This window comes from Cyrtonyx montezumae, unplaced genomic scaffold (genome assembly GCF_038088225.1).
Source record: "Cyrtonyx montezumae isolate F1298 unplaced genomic scaffold, pur_monq_1.0 scaffold_17, whole genome shotgun sequence".
NCBI classification, from domain to species: domain Eukaryota; kingdom Metazoa; phylum Chordata; class Aves; order Galliformes; family Odontophoridae; genus Cyrtonyx; species Cyrtonyx montezumae.
In genome coordinates, this window is record NW_027071903.1 from 2,780,879 (window position 1) to 2,808,206 (window position 27,328).

The 27,328-nt window shown below is 42.1% G+C and overlaps 1 protein-coding gene across 1 annotated transcript in view; it reads right to left on the reverse strand.

The window, feature by feature from the left end:
* Nucleotides 1-3,994: 3,994 nt before the first annotated feature.
* The window catches only part of WWOX (WW domain containing oxidoreductase), a 465,049-nt gene continuing 441,715 nt past the window's right edge, over nucleotides 3,995-27,328 (reverse strand). Inside the window, exon 9 of the mRNA XM_065733128.1 lies at nucleotides 3,995-5,059. Coding sequence (XP_065589200.1) covers nucleotides 4,871-5,059 — 189 coding nt within the window. The 3' untranslated portion in view covers nucleotides 3,995-4,870. The remainder of the gene's footprint in view (nucleotides 5,060-27,328) is intronic.

Below are 27,328 nucleotides of genomic sequence, written 5' to 3' on the forward strand. Positions count from 1 at the left end.
TTGGATTATATGCAAACACAGCTCATGTTGACAGCTACCTCTGGATGACTCCATCAGTGCACACTTTATCTCCAGCTGTCCAAGTAATTTTCCCAGGATTTCGCCCCTCTTTTTCACTCCTCTCCACACAGATGGATTAGAGCAACAAACGGTTTACATGCTGCACATCATTAGCTATCCTCCCTCACTACCCAGCAGATAACAACTGGGCTCTATCATCAGGACATTCATAACACCTTGACACTTTTACAACTACGCTATTCTCTGCCAGAGCAATCTTCTCTTTTAAAGCACGGAGCTAATTCACCAAACACCCGTTGGAAAGTGCTCTGCAAAGGCAACAGGGGTTGGAGAGAGAAGAAAAAGCACAGCCCAGAGCAGGCATCCAGTAAATAACATGGTTAGCCCTGTAGGAAATCAGTCTGCCCCAGCCACTCCTATAGGTTTGCAGGATGGGAAAAACTGTGTGGATAGAATCGGTCTTGTTGGGTCTGTTTTCCATTTGGGGTGAGGGAGCAGCTCTCTGCTCAGAGAGTTTCAAGCCAGACTGAGCTCAGACTGAGTGCCTTTGGGGCCCTTATCCTTCGGCCAAAACCATGCTGAAGGCCAGCCACAAGCTCAAAAGGCTGAGAGCTTGAACTCAGCTGTTTAGGAAGATCTTTGCAATCCCAATCCCATGGGATCACCTCACCAGCAAACTGTAAGGCACTGGCCTCACCACCAGCTGGGCTGGTTTTCCCAAACTGCCTCCAGACTCAGGGCACTGTGACTCTGAAAGGTTTATTAATAATAACGCTGCGTATGCCCTGCGTAGGCTGGGACTGGAGCTTCAGATACAGGCTTACACTGAGAACAAAACACAAGCCTGAATCAGCCACTCTGGATGGAAAGAAATATGTCAAATTGTAGCAGCATTTTCCAAGCTTCTTCAGCATGCACCCCTCCCACCCCCCACCCCGCCCCTCACCATATATTTTAAAGTATGGTACACGCTTGTTTAAAAAAGAAATACATAAGGAGAAAGAGTAATTACCGTAGCTTAAATTCAGCCTGATAAGAAGGACTTGCACAGTTTGAGCAGCTGTTCCACTGCCATTCAGATTATGAAAATATAATCCTAGAGAACCTTGTCAAGATAAATACGGAGCATGAAATGTATAGGCATTTTTTCCCCAGCCGCATATAATGATCAATTCCAAAGCCACAAGTGATACCAAAGGACAAAATAAGATCTGTCTAGACTTTCTCCCTTACAAGATATTGATCATTCCAATGGTAAACTGGTTAGTATAAGTGTTTTTGGCTTGAAAGGTCATGAGCTTAACACCTGACAAGGAGTTATTCAACCTTGATGTAAGTCAAATTATTGCAGTGTTGCTGGAAAGACCTTCTTTAATAAAAATACCTACCTGCTCTGAGAATATCTAAAATTTGTCTTCCAGATGTCAGGAGAAAATTAAAAAAATAAAAGCATGTGTTTTTTTTTGCTGGTTCCCCTCTATCTGCTTTTGCATGTGAAGGTCCCTGCAGTCATCTCCTTTCTGGGTGGATCATGGACAGCACGGACAACACCTCCCTTTCCTTAGGAGCTTTGGGATTTTGCTCATTCATAAACATGGACGTGACAAGACACTTTTATATAGACAGGGACCAAAAAAAAAAGACTATTTAGGGGATAACCGTAGGACTGTGAGGGGCTTGATGCAAGTTGACTGGATCTTTTCCAAGAACTATAAATACACGCTCTCTTTTGTTTTATCCAGTTATTTTTGTTTTGCTGATATGATACTGGTTAAGGTTAATGGGGTTTGCTTTAATATCAGACACAGGATCACTTAACTACCTTTAATGAACACCCGAGTCAATGCTTTGTGCAGTGATTCACACAGACATTGCCTCAGGTAAATCAACTGGAAAAATGTAAGCCAGTCAAATAAATAAATCTGACTAGCTGTAAATGTGCCAAATTTTACACCAAAATATATTTGAAAGCCAATGACTTACTTAGGCACATCTAGGATATTAAAACAAGAGGGTTTGGAGTCTGTTTCTTTTCAATTGCTTTTCCTTTTTAATGTCCTGCACATCCCTCCTGCACTGAAACAGAGCTGAGTGTAAAAAATTATTTTCACAAGTGTTTCTAATAGAAGCAGACGCTCTGCAGCTTTCTGCCATTTTTTATGTGGAATGAAAATGAAAAAAAAAATGCAAGGTTGGTTGTTTCTTGTTGGTTTTTTTTTTTTTTTTGCTGGCTATCTCTTTGTAGGAGAGGGGAGAGACAAAAGGACAGAGAAGGAAAGAAAAAAAAAAGGGAGAAAGAAAAAAGAGGAGAGAAAGAAAGGGTGAGAAAACACTCACTGAGAGAGAATTTACCTGAGTTGGAGAAAATGGGGACAGTTACATGCTCGTTAGCTAGGGTAATGCACCAGTGCCAGTGAGTATTTATTGACCAGAAACTGATCAACTCAATATTAAGTCACCGGGCAGCTTGCTTTCATACTAATGCAAAACTATGCTGACATTGAAAATGCTTTCCTGAAAGAGAGAACTACATGGGAGGAAAATAGCTGCCCAGGTGTTCTTTGAAGGAAGGTCAGCAATCTCTTTAAGCACTGAGCAGTGCCAGCCACGGTGCACAGCTCTGATGTCCTGAGCTGGGAGTACTGGTGTGTGAGAGTAACTCATGTTTTGGTGTGGAAAGGAATAACAGTCTTTTTGAGAAGACTCTTGCACAAGTGACAAAAGGTAATTAGTTTTTCACCCCAGACAAACTCCAGGCAACTCAAGGAATTTGATTGTAACCAACACCTCAACTTCCAAGCACTCTGACCCATACCAACAAACCTTCCAGGAATTACCTTTCTGCAGCACAGAAATACCAGAAAGAGCTTTTTTTTTTCTTTTCTTTTTTCCTTCTTTCCAAAACAGATAACAAAAGAGATGTTGTTCTTGCTGGAAGAGCCCTTTTTATTTCTTTATTCTGCCAAACACTTTGATGCAGGAGCAAGAGCTGGCCTTGGGGTAGCAGCCCACTGTAGAGGAAGAATGACTGGCAGGATTGCTTGTTTAGGGAAGGCAATGGCAGCACAGGCTGTGCAGCAGCTATAAGCAAGGCCATATTGTTCTTATTGCTGCTTTAGGAAAGGCTGCAGCATTGGGTAAGGAATTCAGCGAGCAAGCATCAGTGGGGAAGTCAGCAGCTGCTATGGCTGCACTTGGGCAGAAGGATGAAAGATGCCAAGGGCTTTGGAGAAAAGAAAAAACTCCCATTTCCTTGGTATATCAGCTGATTCAGCCTAGACTTGAGCACAGCAGTTTCCAACTTCCTCGCTAAAAAAATTTAAGTTCCAGAAGACAGAGCTCTTACCTGCAGAGATTTCCACCCTTGTGAGGCACAGTAGGCTGAACACTGCCAATCTAAGGAGAGCCTGCACTGAGCTAAGGTGAGCTGGAAATGCAAAAAATCAAAGCAAAACACAACGTGGTTTTTAGGTACAGCTGTGACGTCCTCATTCTTTACAGAAGTGCGGTGGGGTTTTCCATAGGAGGATGCTAGGCGTGCTCCTCGCAGGTGACTGCATGCCCTATTGGAACACCTATGCAACAACTGAGTCCAGATGAGACAAATCACAGGAGACAGACTGTTAGCAATAAATCATTTAATAAGGGGGTCATATAAGCTTCTATTAACAATGTGTCCTTCTATTAATGTGTTTATATTCTGTCCACAGAAAAATGTGATGCTGGACTGATGATGGCTTAGGACAACGTTCTGGCACGAAGACAGCAACAAAGCACAAAAACAAAACAAAACAAAACAAAACAAAACAAAAAAAACCCAACAAATTAAAAAAAGAACTCAGAAAGAAACAAGAAAAAAAAAACAGCATTCTCTTGGTATCAACGAGAAGCTCTTTATTTTTCCTCAAGTTTTCTTTTCTAAAAAAAAATAATAATAATAATTAACTGAGACATTTGCAGAAATGAGACAAACTTTCTCTTCAGGTGACAGTATTCAAGAAAGCATGTTGTTTTATTAAATTTAAAGAAAAACAGAAGAATTTGGATTGGGGTACAGTAACGGGAGAACTGAGAAACTGAATTTTCCAAGGAAAAAAAAAACAAAACTCCTTCAAACTGTGAACTGAGAAATGGATGGAGATGCCACTTAACCCCCTGATTACACCCTGTGCGTTCTTTAGGAGATAACATCATCTTTGCTAATTCTATGATATTAGGGAATGGTTTACAAAATATCTTTTATTATAATCTTTTGAGACAAAGGAAATATTTAGCTGTGATTTTGACATTTCTGTTTGGAAGTCTTCTTGCACCCTCTGTTTTTAGATAGCATGGATGTATTTGCAGCCAGCGGTCAAGGGCAGGAGAGATTTCTTTCCTTAATAATCTTTTTATTCGCCACACCCAATAAAATCCTTGCAGGGAAAACGAATCAACACCACTACCATATCCCAATCGATACGTACAGCCTAACAGACAGTAATTATCAAAATAAAGAGGAAATCCCATATTGGGCTACACACCTAACCCATTAATCCAAACAACAGAGAATATCCGTGGCACTGCGTTTCTGCAATAGCACAAAGCACGCCTCCTTGGGTTACACTTTGAACAGGCTATAATCAAAAGAAGAGAAGCACGACTAACTAAGCCCCAGGAAGCCGCATTGTCCCTTTAACCCGCCGTATTCCCCATTTCCCACCAGTACTTAACATTTTTCACTATGTTGCGACTGCTATTATTTCATTTAACACCGGTTAATCTCTATCGGAGGTATACGGAAACCCTCTAGATGATAAGATTGGACGGGCTCCAGCGCTGGCAGGTTCCGAGCACGCGGGGTGTTCCGTCACGGGGACCTCCTGCCAAGCTGCTCGCGGATCAGCCTCTCGCTCAGCTCCCATAGGGCCGTGGCCGTCAGCTCACTGCGAGCCTCGGCCGAGGGCAGGCAGCGGCAGCAGTTGTTGAAGTACATCCCTCCCAGCCCCTCCAGCTCGGCGGCCGTTGCGCAGTAGACGGTCGTGGCGGCTCCTTGTTGCTGAAACGCAGGAGAAAAAACAACTATTGAAAAAACCCTATATATGTGTGTGTGTGTGTGTGTGTGTATTCACGTATGTGTGTATATTTACATAGAGAGAAGTACAGATAGTTTTATCGCTGTCAGTTTGGTTGCAGTCCTTCGGAGCTGTGCGTCTTTAGGAGAGCATCGGTAAAAGCACTGCAACCGAAGCATGCTGCCTCTCTGCCTGACGGCCACTTATTTACTACGCACCCTAATGAGGGTTTATTTTTCCTTTTTCTTTGCTCTTAGAGTGAAAGATTTAATCCAGAACCACATTCTCCGGTCTCTGCTCTTTTGCTCTTTTTCAACAAACCCTGGGTTGGCAGCTGGGAAGATGCTGAAAAAAGAAAAAGAAAACAAAATAAAACAAAAAAACCCTACAAAACCAGAAAAGTTGATCCAGGAAACCAGAAAAGGTGATCCAAATTTCAAAGCAGCACCTAAAAGCTCCCTTCCAACCCCGAAGCTGCAGTGCCACTGTTTCCTAACCCTGACAAGCAGTGCAAACTGACAGGTGCATGTATTTTGGTGGGTTGTTGTTTTTCTTTTTTTAATAAGCTTCTCATTCAAAATTAACCTGGGCACTCCAATTAAGACCTATCATATAAAGTGCAATCGGGCTTTGTGCCAAACCAGCCCCTCTATCTCCGATCAACAGTTTTGCTGTGGCCATTGTCACCACCGCAGTGCAAGGGTGGTTTATCTGCTGCAGGCAGAGAGGCCGGTTCTGCAGAGACATGAACCTCCCCAGTGTTGTTTGTTTTCTCTAATAATCATTGCTCATCTCTTATAATGCTTTAAGAAACAGAGCAGGTAGATTAGAGGCTTCTGTGGAGCAGAGATTTTTTTTTTCCTTTCTCCTTCTTTTCTTAAACACAAAGTGGACTTATGCGATGAACGGGCTTCTCTGAATTTCTCCTACAGAAAGCAGGAGGGCATGTGGGCAGCAGTGGGTACACCCCAGGGATGGGGCACTCAGGGCTGCAATCACAGTGCCAGGAGAGCTGCAAAGAGAGCATGAAACTGGCTGCCTTTGTAAACTGTAATTAAAAATAATAGGCAGGAGTGCAAAGCAAGGCACTGCGCACAACGCTAATTTAAAACCGATAGTTTATCAGGCATCTTATGATTATTTATGTACATCTTAGTCCTTGCTGTGGTAACTCATTATGAGCTGATAGGAATCAGAATAAAGAAGCTGCCAAGTATGATAGGAAAAGTAAACGAGCAGAAATTAGACGTTGCCACATTCAGATAATTTAATGGGAAAAGGGAATGAGCTTCAACCTCTTGTGATTTTCCTGAAGTTGTTGGTTTTTTTTTAATCCCGGCCTTTCAGCATCACAACCAGGGAAACTCAGGGTGCTCAGCCTCCAAAAACTCTATTCTGCATTTTCATCCTTCAAGGGCGGCCTTTCTAAAAAAAAACCAAAAACCTCAGTTCTCCTTAATTGAAGTGTCTCAATTTTGTAAAGGCAAAGAAAGGCGGATGTGTCTGCAAGATAGGCAATTTTCTCAGAAGATGGGATTAAACTGATAATGATGGCTCCACGGCTTAGGAATGATCTCCCGTAACAAGGTAAACCAAACCTGCCTGTATTAATGCATATATTTATCGTCAGGCCAAAATATTTTTAGTTACTATAATGCAATCTTATTAAATCACTATATTTTTTAAAAAAGAGAAAGTATCTTAAAGGCAGTAGCAGAAATGTAAGAGAGTTCTACTAAAGTTCATAAGTTCATAAGTTCATAAGGTTGGAAAGGACCTATAAGATCATCTAGTCCAACCATCCTCCTATCACTATCTCTACCCAACTACTAAATTAACTCCTTAAGCACCTCATCTAAACGCTTCTTGAACAGCGCTAGGGATGGTGCCTCAACCACCTCCCTAGGCAGGCCATTCCAGTGCCTGACCACTCTTTCAGAAAAGAAATGCTTCCTGAGGTCTAATCTAAATCTTCCCTGGCGCAACTTGTGGCCATTCCCTCTCGTCCTGTCATTACTTATCAGGGAGAAGAGGCCTACCCCCTCCTCACCACAACCCCCCTTCAGGAAGTGGTAGAGTGCTATAAGGTCTCCTCTGAGCCTCCTCTTCTCCAGACTAAACAATCCCAGCTCCCTCAGCCGCTCCTCATAAGACTTGTGCTCCAGGCCCCTCACCAGTTTTGTTGCCCTTCTCTGAACACGCTCCAGGGCCTCAATGTCCTTCTTGTAGTGAGGGGCCCAAAACTGAACACAGTACTCGAGGTGCGGCCGTACCAGAGCTGAGTACAGGGGGATGATCACCTCCCTGCTCCTGCTGGCTACACTAATAAAAATAATAAAATAATATTAACAGAGAACAATATTCCTATGCTCATTTGAACTATCCTATAAAGCTCCACAGCACTGTATTCAGCTGTTTAGAATGATTCAAAGCCCCCAAAGAGTATTATTATTAGTTTTTGCAAGCAATTCAACTGGACTTTTATTGGAAAGGTAAAATTAAACAGAAGTGCTCAATGCAGAATGAGAGCCCTTAAGCTATTGCTGTAAAGCGTCCGTCCAGCCAAGCCATACTTGGGCTAGCTTTAAGAGAACTCAGCTAATTCATAAATGAAAGCTTATCAGAGCAGTTCAAAATCCAAACCAAACAATAATTTATCTTTTCAAAGGAGTCAAATTTGACAATTCTTAAACAAAATTCTCAGCAAGCAGAGAACGTCCTACAGCATAACGGCAGCGCTTTGTACCTCCAACACTGGTACAACCTCGACTCCAAAAGAAGAGAATAGTTTTCCCTGTGTGTGTGTAAGATATTTACTTTAAGCGATAAAAGATTATGTGGCTGGAAGCCTAAAGCACTTTATCATGTGATGCCTCCGGTGTTTCACTGAGGACTGGATGTAAGCAATGTGCCATTTGCTTTTTGGCTGTGTATATCTTCACATCTTTCTATGTGTTTCAATTGTCCGGAGTGATTTGGTAGAAAAAAGTTCAGTTGTTCTAACATAGGAAGAAAAGTATGTCTTTTTATTATTTAAGAGAAATGCAGTCATATTTATCCCTTTGTTGTCAAAGGGTAACGCTTAAATATCAGAATAATGGACAAATGTGAACTCATTGAGCTTAGGAGCTTGATGACAACAAAAGTAAGAAACAGAAGTTAACAACCAGATTCCCAAAGCCGTTTAAGCGTTTGAATTCCTTTGGTGAACACAGACATCTGAGGATCTTAAGTGACTTGCCCAAGGACTGAGATAACACTTCAGGTCCGGCGGGACTTCAGGAGATCCCCACCCCAACAGGACCCAAGGAAGCCCATAGCGACCACGCCAGATGGGAGGGTCCTTGTGCAACTGACCCCTGTTTGGCTTCTACACCCTAGAAAGAGCCGGGGCTGCAGATAACTGCAGAGCCAAAGCACAGACAGAATGAGAAAACGCTGAGTTTCTCACTAAATATTGTTTAGACCTTCTGAACGCTGTCTTCTGAATGACATCTTTATATGCCGGGCCTTATGACAGTTTAATAACAAGTTTTAATTTTTTTTGCTCATCAGCTTTCCTGTTCACATATCAGCAGCATACGACAGCAGAGGATGTTAGGGAATCTAATTAGTAAACAATTCCATACTGCTGATACAAGATGAAACATTCTTAAACCGATAAAAAGAGCACTTTAATCACTGTTGAATGACTTTCAATGCCAAGCGGTTTGTGCCATGTCAGAACATAATTTGAAGAAGATTAGAGTACTATATAAAAGAATTAATGTTAACAACTTCGTTAAAAAACGTCTTAAACAATGAGCTTGTCAGTTGTCACAGGCTCTCCCTGATCTATTGTGATTAACATCCCCACTCCCAACAATTTAAACCAATAAACAATGCTAAAAGCTCCGGGCAACCTAAACATTTTTTTTTTCCATATGTCCATCAGTTGTATATGGTGCTAATCACCCAGGCTGGGGGTCAGCTGCCTTAACCCTAACAAAGGCAGAGAGTGGGGATGATGAATACGCAGGATAAAGAATTTGTGAGAAGCCCAACTGAATCTTTAATCATGCCTCAATGCCATTTCCGATGCCGGCAAACGTCTGAAAGCTGCTAGGCAAGCACCACACCATCAATCTTCCCAGTGTATGTAAAATTACAAGAGAATCTTGTTTTGGATTAAGTTGAAGAGTGTCTTAGTAATAAGGGTTCATCATTCTCCTTTGCAAATCATTTGTCAGTTTTGTAATACAATCTTAAACTGCAGCAGGGTGGGATTTGTAAAGCCGTTGCTGTTTATTTATAGTTGAGGCTCAAAAATCTAAATTATCCATCCTCCCAAAATCCTTTGTTGAGATAAAAGTACTAAGTAGCAGCTACCAGTTCATAGGCATTTATTTCATAACTGCAAGCTACCAATTTGTAACTGACGTTACTGAATACAAATGAATATTGGATATCTTAACAGTAAAAGAAGAGGGGTTCCTGATGTACAGCATATGGTAAAACCCTCATTAATATATATAATGCATCCGTTAGTATTCTAAGATACCACTTACACTCCTGATAAGAAAACATATTACACAGCTAATGTTTAGTTTTCAGATTTGACTGCTTTCAAATGCATGTTTGTTTTCTAAAATTAGATCCCTGCTCTGAAGCAGGTTTATGTAGGAAGCATATAAATAATAGAAACAAAGCCATAACTTATCTGTATACTTATCAGCTACAAATTAATAAGATCACTCTAAACTCTAAGGGCATCGCCTACCAGCAAGATGGAATCAGCTTCTCTGGAAAGGAGCTATTCATTTTATTACAAAAAATTAAGTATTAAGGCCCATTATCTGGGTAGCCTGAGGTGAAGTTTAGCACAGCGCATCTTAAATGACGGCCGGTGAAGGGAGGTGAATTCACAATGACACAGGAAGAGAGCAGTTGTGACAAGGTCCAGATTCAAAGCTCCAGAGAAATAAAAAGTCAAGTGCTTCCTTACAACTCTTCAAGCTTTTACTGTTAACCACCTCAGGACTATTAGGCCAAGAAAATACAGCCCTAGCACAAAAACTGCAGCTCAACACAATGGCACATGCGTCACTGAGAGTGGATCCAACCATTACACAGAAGCGTATTGCAGTGCATGGGCACTCCCATCCTTCCCTGTGCCCCTGGGAAGCATCCCGAGGGTTCAGACCCATGCTAGAGCAGGGTAAGTTTGCCCAGTATCTACAGACATGGTCATTTACTGCTTTAAGTGTGAAAAAAAGCTCCCAGCTCTGGTCAGCCTCCTGGAAGGAAGCTGCGCTGGGAATATACTTGTTTCCATTTGGGATCCCCAGCGAGTTTTAGCCTTGTGCAGGAGATTATGGGAGAACCGTTTGGTTCCTGCTGCAGTCCTCTTACTCAGAGTAATCCCAGATGCACTGTTATCTTCTGAGTAACACTCACAGTATCTGTGTGCTATTCTCCCGTTAAGAAAATTGGATTCCCCGATGGCGTTTTTCAGCAAGGAAATATGAAATTGAGACCTGCCTTTGCTCGTTTGGGTGAGTATGATAAACCAAAATCATAGCTGCAACTAAAAAAAAAATGAAACTCTGGAGCTGCCAAATATGATTCAACAAACAAATCAGGTGCAGTTGACTTCAGGTCCCATCTCCACCCAAGTGCCAGCAGGAAAACATGACCTGAACTGACTCTGCAATTACAGTCTTTTCAAAGGTCTTATTGAACCACATCTAAACCAGAGATTCTCAACCACCTCCCCTTCTCCCAGCACCACATTTAAACCAGCAAAGCATCTCTTAGAAGATAATACAACGAATAAACCCAAATCTATAAAGTCTGCTTTTTCTTCCTCTGATGTATTCCTTTTTCAATTAATTCCCAACTACAAAGACTCAAAACTCTAACAGCTTCTCTACTTGCAAGGCATAGTTGGTTTCAAGCTGTAACTTTTCTTAGTGTCATTAAGACCTTTACACATTTACAGTGTTCTTTACATACATTATAGAAGATAAATGTGCTATATTCTTTGAGTAAGGAAACTGCAGTAGTTCATGAAAGAGGATTTGTTTTCAACTGCTGAGGCATTAAGACCTACTGATTATTTCAACTACTCAATATATGCAGCTATATTTAACTTACATTCTGGGTTTTAACTTTGCAAAAGAAAATGTGTCCGTTGTAATAAATGTATTTTGATAATGCACCATGTTGTTTGTGTTACGCAACATCCCTTATGTTCTCAGTTATGGCAGGGATAGGGCTTGGAAGCTTCCAACCTCCAGCATCCAGTGTCAAACAGATTGTCTGCAACAATCACTCCGCAGGAAAAGGTGAATTACAACACATCAAGGCAGGAGCATTGGGCTGGTTTTCTCACCTCAGCCTGTACTTCCTAAGTGAACTTGGACAAGTCGCTTCAACTCCAGGTACCTCACTCTTCCCATCTGTAAAATGGGTGAGTGCTGACGTTTACCCACCTCACAGGGGTGTTGTGAGGACTAGTTCATGTTTATGCTTCCGCATCTACTGTTGAAAAGCACTGTGTTGTATTGCCAAATTGTTAAAATGATCCGAAGATTTTAAATGACGTTGGCAAAACAGCTGATAAAAATGTTAAGTACCTTTTGAAATATGCAGATTTTTCTCTACTGTATGAACTCCCTTCTTCAACCTGTGAAGTTTTCTGCTACAACAGGCCCCGTGCTGGTATCCTCCCTCCCTCATCTGTTAGTTTTTGCCCAGCTCAGCGAGAATTCGGTAAAACACTATTAGCCAGAGTACCACTGGGGGCTCCATAAATGGTTGCTTTAGAGGTAACCAGCCCTTGAAAACGAGAGCTTTCAGAGAGGTTCATCTCTCCTACACTTTGCATAGGAAAGTGTATGGTAGGCAGAGCCACCATGGCATACCACATTGCCTAACACTGGGCTCTTAGAGCTAAGCTGCCTTGGGATATCCTTCAGAAGGGCCCACATTTCCCATCTGGAATTGTATCTGCCAGCCTTTCACATCAGATAAAACCACCCCATGTTTAAGGCAGCTGCAGACATGTAGGTTTATGGGACACTACTGCTCCTTCTGCAGCACCTGGGCAGGAGGAGCAGGCAGCTCCTTATTCCTCACTTTGTTCTCAATGAAGTCCACAATCAGTTTCTGAAAATTGCTTCAAGCCTGACAGAGAGCCATCTTAAGCTTCAAAAACTTCAGTGAAGCATATGGCTTTCCCTTGCACAACCAGCATTTCAGCAGAAAGAGCAGCAGCACGCCCCATGGGCTGCTCACCGGCCTTTTACCGACACCGCATTTCCTCACTGATCGCTTCTGAATTCTCTTCTCCTGCCCACTGAACTCCTGTTCACACCCGATTTACACTTTCAAGACATCATCGCTCCACTCAAGTGGCAGTTTTGAACACTGCATGCTAATTGCTACCATCTAGCATTGCTGCTCCTTTCTGCTCGCAGTGCCATGGCATACGGAGCAGCGGTGTGATACTGCATGCTTCTCTTTGTGACTAGATGTGAGAAAAACCTCAGACAGGGTTGGGATCATGTTGGCCATGTGATGCTGCTGTCCTTTGCTCCTCTGTCCCCAGTGAGGAGCCAGAGCCCTAGGGCACCCGTCCCAGCAGCACCTCTGAACCTGTGCCACTCATTTTTTGAGACTGTGGCGTGTGTTTCTACAAACATGGGTCCCGTTATGACTTGCTGTTTCCAAAAATGGAAACCCTATGGAGGATATTGGAAATCTCCCTGAAATGTGTACTCTGCCAGCTAAGCCACGCTCTTCCAGGCAAATGCAACTTGAAGAGTTGGGCCAACAGGTTGTAAACAACAGACATACCCTGCCAGATTAGATATGCTGCTGTAACTCGGTCATCAGAATAGGGCTGGCTAGTGTTGAGACACATGCACATGAGAATCTGTTAGAAATCACTTCTGTTCCTAACTTCTGCTGACTCGAAATGTTTTACTTTATTGCTGTACCTAACTTTAATTATAGACGTACTTTATATAAATGTATGTACACATACAGTACTGTATATGTTGTATATACTTATATAGCTTTTTAATACTAATTCTAGTCAAAATTTAGAGTCCTTTCAAATGAAGTATTGCGATGAATGTCATCACAATAATGGCATTGTGCTTCCTCATTTTTAGACCAACTTTGACTTTAGATACGAGTGAAACAACCCCACAAAACGCAATGCTTTTTAAGCAAGTGACCTTTTGGGACAAATATTTAACAACCAATTTGTTTCAGTTTTAAAGATAAAGACTGTTTCTCATCTGTTGAGACATAAACACATGCACACAAATTTCAGTAATACAATGCATCGAAAAACCACAGGGTGTGATGATCGGGACACGTCATGGTAAGAAATTAACTACTAACTCTGTCTTCCAGAAACTAATTAAGGGAATGTATTTTGCAATAATACAGATCTAGCAAACAGGCCTCTAATGTCTAGGCTTAGAGATGTAAGCCAGGCACTCCTGTATTATGTATGTGTGATTTTCATAGATAGCCTGCTGTAAAGTGTGCCCTGTTAGTGCATCTTTCAGGCTCAAAGACACTTGCCTTGTTAATATTTCATTTAGTACATACTGTAGAGTCTCATTTATATTACTTCTATAATTAATGGTGATAGCTTAGGCACTGCCTTTACAAGGAGAGATCCCTGTATGTTGGTCGATGGATAATGAAAAACAATAGATATTTCATTCACCAGCAGCTTGTTGCTAGTTAGTAGGAAATTATCGTGTGTACTGTTGCTTTAATTGCCAGGGTAAATAATGCTGCCGCTGTGTTAGTGAACATTTTAAAGCACTTGATGCAAATAGACTAGAAACAAAACAAAACAAAAAATTACCTTTATTATGCTACACCTTAGCATACGGAGTTAAAAAGGTCTTCAAACATTTGCGTTCTATCATGCAAATATATCTTAATATGCATGTGCTGACTATTCAACTACTGTATTTTAGGAAATACAATTACGCTGCCTTTCTCTTCTCCTATGTAGACTGTAAATAACTGTAGATCTTTCTCTTGTTTTCCTATGTAAATATATGTAAATACTAACAAGCTATGCATGCTGATATTCTAGGCAATTTCAGGTACTTTTATAATCTGAAGGCATGTACTTGAACTGGTTTGTTAAAAAAAAAATCACTTCTCTCAAACCCTTTAAAGCTCATTAGAAATTAAAGATTTCTTACTAGACTGGTTCATTCTATCTCAGTCGCTTTTTCTTTTTTTCTCTTTTTTTTCTCTCCTGCTTTCTCAGTGCTGCCTCCCAAGACCTGCTCTCAGGGATGCACACTTAAGGCTGTTTTCTCCCATCTCAGGATGTGATCCCCTCCCCTGCCAAGGATGGGCCCCATTCAGATCCAACACCATCCCTGCTGATAAACTTCACTGGTGGCACACCAGCCATCCAGAGGGGAGAAGCCCATCTCCTCTGGTCCCACCTCTCCTTCTCCACGTTGTTTTCCATTCCCATTTCTCAGCCTTTAATCCAGCAAGGGAAGACCTAAAATGGGGACAGAGTTTTGGGGCAGATCCATTCCTCTGTCCACCTCTTTGCTCACTAGCTGCCCGCAGTCCAACTGCTTGCTCAGACACGTCTTTCTGTTTGAACACACTCTTTATGTTTCTCTTCTAGCATGCTTATGACTTTGACAGACTGCAAAAAAATAATTTGATGAACAGTTTGATAAATTTCCCCATCTCTTCCCTTCAGCTCTGTAATACTGTTTTTGGGAGCCTTTCAATTGAAGGAGTGTGAACAAAAATGAAATTACCCGAGCTTATAAATCAAATCATCTCCTGCATACAAATTTGGCAGAAAGGTTTCAATTTAACTCTTTTTCCTTCTTTTTTTTTTTTCCTTTCTTTTTTTCTTGCACTAAATGAACATTCCCATGAAGTAATAGGTGAGAAGAAAAAAGAGATGTGTTCATCCCCTGGTATGGTAAGGCTGAAAAAACAAATCCCCTCCACATTACCTCTGGAAACTAAATGCGGTGACAACTTTTTAATCGAAAGAAAACAGCTTTCATGTTTGAAGAGGCTTTTTCCAGAGGAGATGCAGATGAATGAACACATTAACTGACCGGATCTGCAGGACTTTTTAAGTTCTCAGACTTAACTCGGTGTCTCAGGAAGATCTCTTTCCAGTCCTTGAAGACTCTTTTAAGATGAATGCTTAAAAAGCCGGGATGACATGGGCATTATGTTCGAGTGCAAGCTGTACTATTCTTAAATAGAGGGCGTAGAAATGGTTCATAGGATTATTATCTTTCTACAGACAAAACCCATTACCTTCACACTAGGAGGGAAAAGCTAGTTTTTAACTTATATGAAATGAAATCAATTATCAATATCTTGCACGGTTTCCTGGCTCTGCTGGAGAGCGGCGGCGGTGGAGCGCTTCTGTTACATCGCAGCGGTGCTGAGCACAGAGCGATCTGCAGAAGGGCTTCTCCCGACGCAGGCTCCTTGTCACACCTCTCCTTTAGTACCATCACATCTGCAGCAGCAGAAAAAAAAAGTGGCGATGATTTGTATGCAGGGCTTCCACCCTGAATGTCACAGGAGGAGACAGGAATCGCGTTTTCAGACTCATGGCTATTGTGACTTTAAAGTTCCTCCCAGTAAAGAGTGAACAGGTGAATAAAAAGCAGCCACCAATGCAAAGTCAAAGGCAGTGGCAAACAGCAGCATGGGGCAGAGCATCCGTGCAGCATGCAGTCTGGGGGTGGAGAAAAGCATGCCTCTGCCACACAGTCCTACCCACCCAGCCTCTGAACGGTCTGCTCGTTGGCCACACCGGTGCCTGTTCATGGATTGTTATGAGGAAAGGAAAGTTAGCAGTGTTTGGTGAAAAAAATCCACACGCACCCTTACTTCTTAACCTGTTCCAAATAAAATCCTTCCTTCTTTCACCAGACAACATCTAATCTACTCCCAATCCATGTCCCTCAGCAGAGGGATCGCCAAGCCATACCTGCAGCGATTCCATGGGCACATACAAACTCAGACTCACATTCAGATGGAGTGCTTGCAGTATATATAAAACATAATACTCTAGAAGCAGGTAATGGTGTTTGGGAAGGAAATGTTCACTATTAAACTCTTATCTGTTTATCCCATTCATGAGATCTGCTTCTACAAAGCGCATAATGATAAATGACACATTTGCAAATTATCTTCTGAGTGCTGATGAGAAATCAGCAACCTGCAAGTTACCATGACTTTGAATGAGTACACTCCACTGCAAGTCTCGTTTGCCGAGATGCCTGCCAAATGAGTGCATTAGTATATTAGGAATCTAATAAATTGACTAACAAGCATTTGATGAAAAATAGCTGTACCATCCATTACATTTTCATCACAGCCAACAAGGCTACCGGGTTTGGAACTGTGCAGGCACAGCTGCTCAGAGCAGAGATGCTCCCAGTGTTTCCCTAGCAGGGAAGGAGCAGGGGGACACTGTCATTCTTCAGACATCTAAGGCTGCTTTCACATTTGCGATCTGAAAACTTCTAGCTTGTTAAACAGGATCACAAATGTGAGGCTAAAAGACCAAAAAGGCTTTGGCTGCACTCATGTTCTGCAGCTAGGCACTGCGATACTTAATGTGCAAGCAAGTTAGTTTCAGGAGTGGCTTACAGTCCTGCTTCTAACTCAGGGTCCTAGTGGGAAAACTAAAAGGAAGGAAAGAAATCCTCTTCCACACAGCCCTTAACCTGCGTTGTCCAGCACAAGACACCCAGTTTCCAGCATGATAAGAACTGATGATCCCTCCTCCTCCAAACACCCTCCCTGCCCAGGAAGGTTCAAGCACCCGACACATTTACACCCATAGGACTTGCAGCCTCACATAGGGTGACTGGAAGCGCGGGCTCAGCCCTGCCAGCAGCCCGAGGCTGACCCCATATGAGGCACTGAGGCTCTGTGGGTGCTCCTACAGCTCGGAGCAGGGCCGGTGCATGATGGATCGCAGCTACGTGTTTGCCTGGCAGAGCCCGTGCGAGTAAAATATGTATTTTCAGGTTAATTAATTCTAGTAAGAGCAATATACCTTTACAACTCGAGTTTCAGAAATCTTCTGCACGCTGCTTAATTTGTTTAAAGTGGAGAGGAACCCACTTCATTACAAACGCACATTTATCGTCTGCCACAAACCCCAGCAAACACTTCCAAACTACGCACGTGCAACAAAAGCCGCTTCTGTATCTTCCAGAAACGCGCTTCTGCTTTTACCTGACACATTTGCAAGATTCCCCAACTCTGTCAACAGTGGCTCTCCAGTTTTGTTTAGCTTATCATCAACAGACCCTGCTTTTGTGAGTGGACAAGTCATTTGAGTGTGCACCACAGTTATAATGGCCTGACTGACAGCTCAGCCAGATAAACACGGGAGAATAACAGACGTAGGAACAATCTGGGTATTCATTTTGTCCATTCAACCGGGTTGAAAGGATTTGCCAGCCAAGGGCACAACACTTCAGGCTAATTTGCTCAGCCAAAGCACTGCCAGAGCGTAAGGCTGCAAGCAGATGACTGATGCTGGGGAGATCAGCGTTCCTGGCTGAGGTACTTATTATTCACCTCTGCCTCATGGGAAATGAAAGCACTATTTATTCAAAGCATCCATTTGAAAGAGAAAAACATATAGAAATGAACTTTCTTACAAAACTTGAACCCTTCTCATTGCTTCCCTGCTTCTGCATAAATTCCATCTTGCTGTGTCCATAGCATCCTGTACACTGCAGCACTGTATACTGGCTGTATCCTCTTCTCCTGTTCCACATGATTTTGCTCCTGTATCTGACACCAAGCACATACTCTTTGCTGTTCATCTCCCATTTTAATGCTATACCCCTCTCAGCTGGTAAGTACGAGCTACGAGAAATGGTTTAGTAGCTTGTGGTAATAATGGTAATGGTTGGATGGCTGGACAAGATGACCAAAGGTCCTTTCCAACCCTGTGATTCTATGACAGTGGTACTTAGAGACATGGTTTAGTGGACAATATTGGTTACGATCAGGTGGACATTTGGACTAAATGACCTTGGATGTCTTTTCCAGCCTCAGTGATTCTAAGGTCTTGGAGGCTCACCTGTTTCCACAGTATCTCACTTTTCAGTGGGTGCTCCCATCTGCTCCCTCATGCTGAAAGCACATTGCAATGGCCATCATTAGCCCCTTGCATGTGCCAGCAGTGCCACATCCAACACCACAACCGAGCAATGCAGACTGGCAAATTATGCTGCTGTGCTCGTTAGGGAAAGCTTTCTCCCTACTCTCTCTCTCACATTTTAAGCACCCCGAGTTCAGAGTGACAGTCACCAGTCCCTCTGCTAACCACGTTAAAAGAAATGATGAGTAGAACAGGCAAGCTGGTATTAAGAAAAGGTAAATGCTGTTCTGACACATCGCCTCAAGCAAGCAAACAAAATAATAACAGCTTACAGCAATGACTTGCAAGTTTGCTTCCACTAATGGAGTTCCACTTTCCAGCACGTTCAGTTTTTAAGTCATTTTATCCAAGTCTGACTTCAGCAACTCTCCTTGCCCACCCAACAGCAAAAGCAAAAGCTGACAGCGGTGGCAGCAGCGTGCCAGGAGCTATGGCACAGCCCATGGAGGTGCCAGGTAGTGTGGACAGGCTGGGAACAGCATGCAGACCAGCTTCAGAGTCATCACGGGAGGAATGTAAAGTGCACCTGACACTTCTTTTGATCTACTCCTAAGAAGCATTAAAAGGCACATTAATGTGCTGCTTTGGTGCATGTTCAGTGTGATAGCTGGAGACATAACTGAGCCTTGCACAGAAGTCTAACTGGGGAGAAGAATATACTTATTGTTTCCCCTCCTGGACACACATCCTGGAGCATAGGCAGAGCTGACATTTGCATGAAGCATGTTGCTGTTTTGCATTTTAAATCCATGCAAGTTAAATGGAGATTGAATGATCACTGAATATTCTTGGTAAATCAGTCCATGTGCAGCAGTCATTCTAGGCATGCAGTAACTGGCATTGCCTGGCAGCAGGTGATCTTCCTCTAGTGCTATTGGATGCTGAAATTCAAGTGTACATATATGTGTACCCAAAAACACATATATCTATCTAAACAGCTCACTCAAAATACCAAGTAAATGGTACTAAGGCATCTGAGCATACATCTCCTGCAGCTCTTTCATGCAGCTGTTTCTTATTTCTCACTGATATCCTCACATACAAATCATATTCACATTTAGTAACAGTTTTTCTGCACTGAGCGAATGATGCTTCTTGACCTCAACAGACCATTAAGCACCTTTGCATCTCTGTGCCTTCAGTTGCCATTTTTCTTTGCTCTTTTAAGAGAATCACACAATGAACAAACTGCAAACAACCAAGGCACATGGGAAAAACAAAAACAAAACCAAACAAACCCTAACATGCAATTCCATCCTTTTTCATGACATTTAAAAAACACCAACACATCATTCCAGCAGGTGCCATTATCAACATGAAGATGAAATAAAGCTTTTCTTTGCCCAAATCCTCCAACATGTTTAGGACAGTTTCGGATGGACCCAACTTAATAAGTGTGAAAAGAAGGAAGTCCAGTGCAACTGTAATAAATTTTGTACTATATAAAAAATGAGAAATATAAAAGAAAGAAAAGAAGACACTCCAGGATTTCAGTTAGTGTACACAAGGGTTCAATAGGCCTTCCTCTTAAATGATCGCCTTACTCAGACCCTAAAGAAGCAACCAATCTTGGAAATTTAGCTTTTGCAATACTTGGATCTGTACACCTTTCCAAAAACGCAGCCAAATTTTCCCCTCCTAGATGGTCAGAATAGAGGTGGGAGCAGAGGGATGCCGAGCCTAATGCTGGCTATGAGAAGAGAAAGGAACATGCATGCACTGAGCCTGGGCAGTAGCTGGGCTGGAGAGATGGTGCTGCATGCATCTCTGTTATAAATGTGCACGTGGTGCAGCTCAAAGAGAGAAACATTACTGCAGCCGGATACTCATCTCTCCTGCTATCTCCAGTAGTAAGAATGGAAATGCATCTGGCTTCCCAGCAAACACACAGAAGATTCTTCTCAGTCAGTGGCACCCAGTTGACTCAGTAATTTTCTTTTTGCTTCATCCAAATAAAAATGATGGTCAGTAACAAGATCGCTACCCCATTTTGCCGCTGTGCTATGTACTTCTAGGAGAATAGTCTTTTGACAATAAATTTCTATTAAAGTTCAATGTGTTCCTAAGTGGTGTAATCTTTTTCAGTTGGTGATATGTGAAATACATTTAAGTTCTGCCCATACGCTGTATGCACTATCTAACACTCCTTACATACTTTTGATCACTTTTTTCAGCTTACTTAGACTGCAGAAGAAAAATCACTCAGAGGCATGCATGATACATACTTAAAGGTTCTTTAACTCTTTCAAAGTCCAAAAGTAAATTTGCAGCAAAATAATGAACTTAAGTGACCCCTGCTGACTTCTCAAGGAATGACATTCCATAGGGAGTCCCATCTATAAAACAATTAAGGCACAAAAATCAGCCCGGTCTTCAGAATGTTACTGCTCATCCGAAATGTGCCTTCAGCCTGCAGCTAGAGGTGATCCATCTCAAAATCAAAAAGGATAGCTGGTCAGGTTCACACCCTTGCAGGAGACACACAGTTAAGCTGGGTTTTGTTGTTTGTTTTTTTTTCTTTTTTTTTTTTTTTCAGGAGTATTATCAGGTAAGCATCACTGGAATATGGACACAATACATTTGCCCATGTATCTTTCTGGTACCGTCTGGCCTTCGGTTTGATGTCGGGGGCTAATAAGAGGTGGCAGTGCTTGATGTCAGGTAGGCTGTTTAATCACTCTGAATGGACTGATGCTCAAGCCCTACTTGCACTGCTCTACCAGAGGGCTACTGAGAGCTACTTGTAAGCTATCAACTCAATCCATCTGTCAGCTACACTGTAGCAGCACCACAACCATGAAGTAAGAGAAGTGGTCTTCTCAATTTAGGTGCAGTATTAAATGCGCTTGACAAGAAATCTTAAATCCCCACTACCTTTTCTCTCCAAGTTTGAAAGCCTGATCTCACTGAAGTCAGTGGGAGCTTTGCAATTGACTTAAGTAGACTCAGCATTACAGCTGTAGTGGTCAAGATGGAATAAACACGACTGGAATACTCTCAAAGTCATTGAAACCTTAAAATCCTATTAGGTTATAGAGGTATCTTAATACTCAAGAGACACTTGAATCTGCCGAGGCTCAGGAGTTAAATACAAACCCAGGAAGTGTCTAAATGAGGTGGCAGCATTGCTATTGTGCTCGTTAAATGCTTAAACAGGAGTTAGGCTTTCAGCACAAATCACGCTGCTAGGTCCAGATGACCATAGCACAAACTAGCTCAGGACATCTACACTCCAAACAAAAGAACTGCAAGTTCAGATGACCTCATTTGCAGTAGGGTTATAACCGGATGATGCAACTTATCCATCTACTGCTTCAGCTTATGGTGATGTAAACTGAAAAATTATTCTAATTTAGAGGGGAAAAAAAGATAGCATTCCCATTTGACTTCACTTTCTGTGTTGATATTTGCATAAAACAAAATATTTTATATGTTAAAAATAATGGGAGAACGTATCCTAAGGTGTAGAAAACAATCCATTCACCAGCACGTGCTACAGATGGTTTAAGTGCATGCAGGTATACCTGAAAACTGCAGCAGCAGACAAGCTTTCTTTAATTTTTCTAAGACTAGGTGTTAGTGCAAGTTATAACCAAGAATTTAGCACATCCATTCAAATTATACCTAAAGCACTAAATCCAGCACAGCAGTAATTTTCTAGTCTTTCATACTTCCCAACTTAATGAAAAGAGACATTAATGTCCCAACCGTAGATTAATTAGATGGAATCATTAAGAGTTATTTCAAAGGCATCTTTTGCTAATACACATGTTATCATTGAATGCGACCAACCCTGCTTAGAAGGTTAATGTTATTTTGGAAGAATATTTACAGTATCGGTGATAGAAAACCCAATACCTAAAAAAATATTTTCCACCTGCAGCTATCTGTCATCCATCCCACACAAGCTTTGAAAGCTTTCCACTATCTGTCAAAACATGGGTTTTGATGCAATAAAGACTATAATTATTGAGCATTTACGAGAAATAATATTTTCCCTCTGGTACGTGTTATAACGGTTGTTAACATGCAAGTATGAATACTAATGCTCCAAGCCCACCTATACTCTTCACAAATGATGATTTTTTTTCTTTTTTTTTGAATACTGATATAAAGGAAAGTATAATAAAAGAGCAAGATAAGACTGAATACAGGTCTGGAAAAGTAAATGTCAATCAGAATAAGGTTTTCAGAGACATAAGAAGTTGATTTGAAGTGGAGTTTGGAAATAAAGATGGCAATTAGATCCCTGGATATAAACAGCACTTCTTTTGTGTTGAAAAAAAAAAAAGATCCCTTTGCAACCAAAATACAAGGCTACAAGATGCGTGAAGGAAACAATACTGAGTGTGCATCAAAACAATTCTGCAGATGCCATGCTAGCAGATGGCTTAAGCCGGCTGAATTACTGTATAAACATTTAACTGAAAGTTTGATTTTCTGAGTGTGGAAATTATTCCAACAAAAAGAAAATGATTCTAAGAAGCACTTAAATTAGTAATTTGTAATTTTCTTTGCTAGTTTGGCATAGCTCTGTTACTTTGCAAGAGTCCTTTGAAGAGGGAATTCTGGAAATCTCTGCAAGAAATTGCACACCATAAAAGGGAGCTCATCCAAACACACAAAATGAAGCAAGACACTTAAAGGTAAATATATACCTTCCTACTGCTGTTGCAGCTAGAAGCTGTTCCAACTGCAAGTTAATAAAAATTGAAACCCCTCCCCACTCTCCATTTCCTCCTTCTTGTGCAGATAACAAAGGCTGAGGCTCTGTTTATACCTCAGTAGCTTCCACAGCAGCCCCTTGGTGTGTTGCAGGGGCCCAATTGTAATACACAGGCAGGAAGGGCGCAGAAAAAGGCGATTTGTGCAGAGGTGCTTTCAACAAACACCACTCAGGAGGCGGAAAGAGAAAAAATACACAGGAAAAGAGAAAAGAATTAAAGCAGAAATAGTGTGGCAACAGTGTACAGCCTGGATAAAATGGAGCACTGCAGCTGTACCAATTGCTTTGGGCTGCGTGTGCCTCAGTTGTCTACGGTTTTGTAAAGCAGGAGCCTGACAATGGTCATAGGGTCTCACCCTGCTCTACTGAATGCTGAAGCAATCTGTCCTCAGCCTTGCCCAAGGGAGTGACAGCTTTATTTCTGGCTGTATGGGTGTGTGGTTGGGCCCCAAAGGCTCCAGCACAGTGACAAAACCAAAGCGGACTCCTCAAGCACTGTGCTACAGCAGCACCGCCAGCATGAGTCTGCACAACATCTTCTCTGGGCTACTCCACAGTCAACACGTGCACTACTCTGCTTATGCCACATGGACTTCATCACCCCACCTCACAAGGATAACCGCTCTTGCATTCCTTGTTTGTTTTTATACAAACCGTTGTTTGCCATTTCAGAACAGAGATGGCCATTATACCAGGTGCAGAGAGCACTAATGAAGGAGTAAGTCGACCTCTTCCTCAAAGAGATGTTCACACTTCCAATTCTCCATTTGGTATAATGATCAAGAAAGCTGAAAACTCCTCCTTTAAGCAACTTCACTGTGCTAGAGACAAAATAAACTATTGTTTTACTTACGTCCTAATACACAGCAATTTCTCATAACTCCTTCATCTTTATTTTTACTCTCTCTCTTCCAATTAATTCCCTCATCTGTAACTTCCTTCCCTCTAGTCCATCCATTCCAAAGCACCCACCTTCCCACTTCCCAACGCAGAGATTCTAGAAATCAAATTGATGTAAGAATCATCATGGTAGCTAGCATAAACCTCATCCTGCTGAATAGCACTTTTAAGTCTTATGATCAAAAGCTTTTTCTCTCTGTACTTGATGCTGACCTCAGAGAGGCAAGAGTGTGAAAATCCTTCCTTGACTGCAGCCCATAGATAGATCTGGGTTCTGAGGACCAACGATTAAATTAATTAAACAAACAGACTCATATTCTCATCAACATTAAATAACTTTTGTGGGCATTTTTTTTTCTTTTAACAAGTAGATGTATTTTGAAAAGTTTTGTTGTTGTTTTTAAATATCATGGGACCTTCTGAGCTTGTTTAGCTTGGAGAAGAAAAGGCTTCAGGGAGACCTCAGTGCAGCCTTCCAGCACTTGAAGGGAAGCAAACTTACAAGCAGGAGTGTGACCAACTTTTTACGTGATCTAATAGTGATAGAACAAATGGGAACAGCTTTAAACTATTAGAGGAGAAATTTAGGTTAGATGTTAGGAAAAAATTCTTTACTCAGAGGGTTTTGGGAGGGCAGAGGTTGATGTTTCTCCCACCAGTGATGGAGTGGAGGTACATCATTATACCCTATAGCTCAGCTTCTCCAGGGAAATTTTCCAGTTTCGCCACCATGAGGGAGCCCGTCCTTTCTACAAGAAAGGTGTGCAAAGACAACAAACTGGAGCAGGACAGTGGCACACCAGGAGTGCTCCTATGAGCTGGGAACAGCAGGGCTGGGTGAGCATCACCTACACGCAGCTGTGCAGCTCTCCCTTCGCCAAAGCACCAGCACTGAGCTTCCTGACGTGTGTGCTCGGAGGTAGCACGTACGGGAACAGATATGAGAGTAACCACAGCCTTATGCGCAGTAACACCAGCGTCATTTACATGTCACGTATGCTTCGAACTCTCTCCTGGCAATTGAGGGCAGTGAAATCCTGCTGTATAAGGTGTACTGCCTGTGACAACTGAAATTACAAGCAGCCTCTATGCTTTGACAAGCCTCTGTAATTCATACTATTGACAAAGTTTTACAGAAAAAGACGTGCATGAATTTTATCATGTGAACATCCAGCACAGAAAACAAAGTCCCTGTGCTTCTGAGCGGTCCAGGCCTTGGTTTAACAAGACCGATAGATGCTGGTTACACAGTGCAGGCAATCCTAGCTTGTGTTGGTTTGCTGCCCACGCTCAGCTGAGTCATCCTAGCGGCTTAGCATGAGTAAATGCTTACCAACATGAGGACTGCAATGAATTCCTCCCCATTCTGGGGCTTAAATTCAACTTATTCTGAAACCAACAACTACGACAGCGTGGGAGAAAACAGGATGCATACCCCTCTGCCTTTTGTACAGTGAGAGATAAGGGCGGATATCTAGGTATGATGAAATGCTGTATGATTCTCATTAAGAAACGTGACAACAGCAGCAGACTTTTAAAAAGTCTATTGGAAAGATGACAGAGCCTTGACCCAGATAAAAATTAGCTAGTTCTGAGAAGGAAGACTTTTCTGTAACAGTAACTTACGGATGGGACATCCTCCTAGGTGCACCCCTAGTTGGGGTGAAGGACTGTTGCCATCCACCTGCTCAACATCAAGCTCATTGGGTATCCTGATGTCTACTGGATGCTTAAGTTTCCTATGCTGCCATAGGACTAGGGTACATTTCCCCGCATAGTTAGGCTGGTTGAAATCACTTTGGGCAGCTAAATATGATCACGTAAGTACGTTCAGAAATCCTTTATTGGCTGCTTCCATGTCAGGTAGGACTGTTAGCACGGCAGCCCCATGTCTTGCTGCTCATCATTATCTGTCTGCAAGGTTACCACCTTGCACTATCTGCAGTCTCAGCTGCTCACCTAATCACTCCAGTCTTGTTTCAGTTAAAGACTGCCTTAGCGGAGACCTATTATTTAAGCTGCTGAAGACACCAGGCTTATTTTGCAAGAGCTATGTTAGGGACTGATCACACAGACAAGGGTGGCAGCAGTTCTGTCAGAGTCACCATGACGTGCAGTTTGACGTGAGCCAGGGGCAAGAAACTTGGGCAGCCGCAGCCAGACGATGAGGCACTAACATCGCCTGAGAGCCTGCTCAGCTCTGTCTGCTACGTTAATGACAACGTCCAGAAATCACCCTGATGGGAATGAAAACAATAGCAAGTTAAAACAGTAGCAGCAAAACTCCTGACTCCAAAAAGGCAACATAAAGGAGCTGCAGAATGCAGCCTTACTGCAGAAAGAAATACTAAAGAGGCTGGACAAACTGCCCCGTTTAAGACCTCTTGAAATGAGTTGATGTCTGATCCTCAGTACTCCAAAATTATCAAGTGCTCATGCTATCTACACTACAAAAACAACACAGTGTCATGTGGAAGCGAAGGAACTTCAGAAGGCAACAAGAGGTCATTTTCTGCTCATATTGGCTTGGGCTGGAGGAGCATGGATAAAGTTCAGACTGTTCCACAGCCCGTAACTCACTCAAAGAGTCAATTGAAGCCATGGCAGAAATATTGTCAGCTTCTGTGGTTGCTGGGTGAACTGAAGCAGCATGGTTTGAAGTTGATTTCTCTTCCTTTCAAATAAAATAGCTTGTGAATTGATTAGAGGTAATAGAATTATTGGATGTTAGCAAGGAAGGGGATTTAAGGAAGATGTAACGACACCATCAAAGCTTTGTTGGGATGCTTTTATTAGCCTGAATCAGCTTAGAGCAGTCCTGGCACTGAAAGGTTAGAGGAAGTCTGTTACAGGCTTGCCTATGGGATGAATGCATAACAAAATCCTTCCGTAAGAAAAAATAAAAAAAGGAAAAAAAAAAAAAAACCCACACAGAGACACGCACCAAAAAAGAACGACAAGTACAGTACTTTAACAGGGAAAATTTCCTCAGAAAGGAAGCAAGCAATGAGGCTAGGAGAGGAATAAATGGTGTAGAAATGACAATCGCTCTTCAGTCAGGGCCCATGACTGCACTCACTGCTGATAAGATCCAGCATGTGTCAGTTGTCAAGTGTCTCTTGTCACACTTCAATGTGAACTTTACAGCGAAAGGGGGACAAGAGGCAGTGAAGGGGAAAATGGCACGGCTCAGAAGGACTTGTGCACTCAGTGTGAAGCCATTTCAATTTTATATTCTAAAGGACTTTGTAGGTGATCCCATGAATGCAATTATTCGCACCTAATAAAAGCAACATATGCTAAGACAATTAGAAGATTTTATTATATATCTATTCATTGTATTTAGTTTTAGACAGCTGATAAACCTAATTTGATACAAGATGTTTGCAAGGCAGAAAGCAGAAATAATCGTGGTCT